A 4,626-nucleotide genomic window follows, 5' to 3' on the forward strand; every position below is an offset into this window, starting at 1 on the left:
GGGGGGGGGGGGGTTCAGTCGCTTCAAAGGAATGTGCCCGAGACACGGCCGAGAGGGACAACAATGTGTTGATTTCTTCGCTGGAGATGAGCTTAGTGGAGAAGCGGCCAGTAGCGCTGATTCAGTCATGGTGAGAGTATCTGTGCCGCTCTTGTGAAGTTCTTGGGTCCAGTGAATCATGGCTTGTTTGAATGTTAATGGTTCTAAGAAGAACCCAACAAAGTGGAGTCCAGACGATATTCAATTGTTCTTTGAGATATTCCAAAAATATGAATTAATGTGAAATGTTTGCCATGATGGTTACTTCAACAAAATGAAGAGACAAACGAGTATTTTGAAACTGAAAGAAGACCTGATTAGTCAGGGTTTAGTTGTTCCCGACGTTGCATTTTTAAGGGCTAGAATAAAGAGTATAACATCAACGTACAGACTCGAGTTGTTGAAGGTGATCTCACTATCAATTTTCGCAGACCTCATTCTACGGCTTCCAATGGCGCACTGGCGGGCGCGAACGAGAAGATATCGGCACCTTATACAGTCCTCGTGTACAGGCTTATACTTGCCGGATAATCACCAAGCGGCCGATATTTGCCATATCTACTTGCCGCCTGCAGTGTCCCCGTGTACAAGCACTTTTAGGCGCTGCTCGGAATTGGGGGCTTAAAGCAAGCCTGGGGCGAAATGATGATGCGAAATCTTCCGACGAAATACAATTCTAATAAATTCAAACTGCCTACGTAAAGTGCAACTAATGAGGATGCAGTTTTTGCAATAATAATAGACGAGATAATGAACATGATTTCAAGCACAAAGGGCAATCTATCTAGCATCCAGTGGTCGGACGATTGCCGGGAAGCAATTATTTCCATCGATATGGAAAAACTTTATAGAGGCACTTGCACAAATCACCCTCATCAATCAGACGTTAAGTTTCACCAAAATTTAGGTTAGAATAGTTTTCCAAGAGCAAGGATCAATCAACACTTTAGTTGAAGGGATCATAGTTTTTCTATGGCAACAGTCAAAGTTTGGACAAAATTCGCTATCGAAAGGACGGTTCCTAAGGAGCAATTACAATTGTAGTTGTCATTCCTCCGGAAAACGAAGCCGTAGAGGCCCGAAATGAAGGATAAGAAGTTAATTAGAGCCCGGAAAAAAATTAGTAGACGAGAAAAAAAGTGCTGACTCAGGCGTGTTTGGCTATAAGAGTTCCTGCATTTAGCGAGGTAGATAAACTCGTCTGCAGGGCAATTGGTTCCTGATTAATTGCACCTACAATGTCATGGGTCGTGAAATTGAGCCTAATCTCGACTGGACTTCTCCAGCGAATACGTTCAAGAAAAAAATAGAAGACTTGAAGTCTGAAGTTCCGAAGCCTGATGAATATTGGATCAAAACTCGTGACAGCTGAAAAGAAACTTGCAGTATCTCCAAGTTCAGCTTGTCATAGTTAATAAATATTGTAAAACAGATACTATGATGAATACATTTCAATGACAGCGGCGTAAAGCGTATCAGACGAATGAACACTTCTGTGAAAGATAACAGTATTGATGAGCAAGGTTTTAATGATCTCGCATATAAATACAGTTTGAAATCAGATAGCCGCTGTGATTTTGTTAAGAGTGCATTTGATACTTTATCTACGGGCAAGTTACCCGTCGTCAAGGTACCTGTCGGTACCTGAAGGTTTGATAACAAGTTGGTATAGTCAGCGGTTAGTCATAGGATCAGAATATTGCAAGTTTTCCAGGCAACTGAAATCGGTATGAACTTTGAGGTTACTTTAGATAGCCACTAGAAAGCCACCGTTTGCTATTCAATAATCCTGGAATAAATTTCGCTCTGCGAATGGATTGCTCACAGATACTAGCGAGTAGACCAGTTATATTGAATCAATTATTCTCTTAGAGTGGAGCGCGTCTCACTGGTGCTGATGAAAAGTGGGACGCAGTGAAACTTTTCCTGCATCTCGAAATTTTTTATCTAGCGCAGCAAAACTAGATGGGGCGGCCTGAGAACCGATTACTCAAGACGAGAACGGTTTGTTATTATTCGTAAGTTACCACAATTAACCAAGTACATAAAGAAAGCATCCTAAAATATTTACCTGCCACAACGGCAATATTATTCACATTTCCGTACTACACGGATACATCAGTACTGATTAACTCTCAATACAATAGTGAAGCGTTTGTCTCAATACACATAGCACATGTATTATTTGGTCTCCAACTCACGTGTGATGTAGTTTCTCTGTCGAGAGGAGACACTAGCGCCACGACGCCGGTGTGCGGCTGCACCGTGAACCAGTAGCGCTGCCTCCAGTCCAGCAGCGAATATCGCACTTCTGATTCTGCTCATAGGAATAAGATATGTTATTCATGAAAAACTGTAATAATAAACTTTAACTTGAAACTGTAATGACAATCAGTCAACAAATCACGCATTTTACATATGGTGACTATACACCATACCTCGACAGCGTCGTGAACGCTTGCGTGATTATATCAGTCCAGAGGATGACTATGGTACGAAATGGTTGCATTTAAAAGATTTATTTCTTCCTAAGGTAGCCATCGGCCTTTCGTTCACCGCAGATAATCGGGTTGTAATCCTTGAAGGAAACTGTGTAGCGTTATTCATGAACCACAAAGTTTAGATTGCATCAAATGTGCAAGTGTCTATGAAATGGAGACCCCAAGCCGCCAAAAATTTAGAGATACCCATTTATCAAAAAGATGCTTCACGTTTGAAAATATTTTGCCAATACTCAGTAGAAAATGTCTCTTTGAATAATGACGACCATCTATATTAATTAAATGACATTGACTTCGGTCTTTCACTTTCTTCCTGGTGATCCTTAAAAATCGCACGCTAAGATCACCACGGGGAATTTATTTCATAAATCGCGATGTATACTTATGAAAATAAATATTTTCAACTTATTTACCAGGGAAGTATTGACGCGAATTTTCAAAATGAAAAAGATGATCTGTGATTATAGAAACGACATCTAAATCTAAGGGCCATTACTCAAAAATTCCTTGGGGAAAACGGAGGAAATTGGTTGGCCATAGATTCAAATTTGGTTGAAAAGACAAGATTTTCAACTACATTTTTCGAAACGATTTATTCAATTCTGAAGAAACGGAAACTGCGAAATTCCAATCAAATAGAATTTATTTTGCAGATAAATTAATTATTTATTAGGAAATATGTAAGAAAATATTGAAGTACGTTCAAAAATTTAAACCGCGAATTTTTTTTATTGAAACTAAAACGTGGAAACTAGAACATATACTGTTGTATGAACTTTATTATCTATGTAAAGTAACATTTTACTGTTGGATTTCACTGTCAGTTCACGTCGGCAATGGCGCTAAGAAAACTAATTGGCAGAAAACTAATAGGCCGGTAATGGAGCGGCACTAATTAAATATTTACTAATTTATGCATCAAAGTAACGTAGCAATATTTGGACGGAAATACCGTAATTGAAACTGGAATTCATATCTTTAGAAATGCAATTCACCAGCAAAAAGAAAATTTATTGCTGACAGGGAAATTGAATTTCTTAAAAGAAAAATTTCCTTTCGCTCGACGCATAAATTTCGCTCCCCAACATATTTTACGAACCGACCCAACGAGAGTTTGGGAAACCAAATAAAGTACAAAAAAACAATTCACCTTTCGATCCACACCTGAGAAGCCGAACGTCGCTTACGCGGGACGTCGATCAAACTTACGTATTTTAAAACCCGCCAATCATTTTTTACATTCTCAGCGTAGGAAGTGGGGTAGTGTTCATTCTTACTTTCATTGGGACGAAGGAAATCTTACGAAGTCAAAAATTGTAATAAAATAACAATTTTAATAAAGAATCAATCTGAAAGTAAAATGCCATATCAACGCAAAATTTGAACTGCAGGAAGAAACGACCTTGAAGTTCGAAGTTTTAACTGCACATGAACGACGATCAAATATAGGCGATAGCAACTGCGCGCGCTGGAGTGTCCCGTTAGGAGAGTTTATAGGAAGCAATTAGCGAAGATCAGAAAGCCTGGTTTGAAGTACAGGGATAATAACGCTCATCAACTTTTGAAACCTGGATGGCAAATTCGTTCAGTCGCAGAACAAACTAAGGAAGCTAGCTCGTTTGAGGGCATAAATTTGAAGACTTGCAAGTACTCACTGCAATACATGTGAAATGTTTTCGGAATTTTCCAGCTACATGCATGACGCTGCGTCAATATATTCGTTGCATTTGAAGTTTAAAAATTAAATGAATACTTTTCCTTATCGGGTTTACCTCCAGGACATGACATCTTTGAATTCAACACCGAGCTGATTACCTTGACCGAATTTCCCAAGTCAATTCACTAATTAGCAATAAAAACTCCTAAAGTGAAATCTCTCGATGAAATTTTTCAGACTTTTTGTCCATGAAAATTTTTGTCATTGATATCATAATAATAAATTGTTCATTCACAGAATGAACAATATACACAATATAAAAAAATTGTGTATTAGTTTAATTCCATTAAGGAACAAGCATTGTGGATGAAATTAACGGAATTAAAATTTATTGATGTACAAAAAATTACCTGGAAATAAATATGAATT

General features: G+C 38.3%; 1 protein-coding gene across 1 annotated transcript in view; it reads right to left on the reverse strand.

The window, feature by feature from the left end:
- Positions 1-2,356, reverse strand: part of LOC108668249 — a gene marked incomplete at its 5' end in the record, with an annotated part of 33,382 nt that extends 31,026 nt beyond the window's left edge. The window contains one exon of the mRNA XM_047881686.1: positions 2,241-2,356. Coding sequence (XP_047737642.1) covers positions 2,241-2,356 — 116 coding nt within the window. The remainder of the gene's footprint in view (positions 1-2,240) is intronic.
- Positions 2,357-4,626: the final 2,270 nt, after the last annotated feature.

Source organism: Hyalella azteca, unplaced genomic scaffold, assembly GCF_000764305.2.
Source record: "Hyalella azteca isolate HAZT.00-mixed unplaced genomic scaffold, Hazt_2.0.2 contig1146, whole genome shotgun sequence".
NCBI lineage: Eukaryota > Metazoa > Arthropoda > Malacostraca > Amphipoda > Hyalellidae > Hyalella > Hyalella azteca.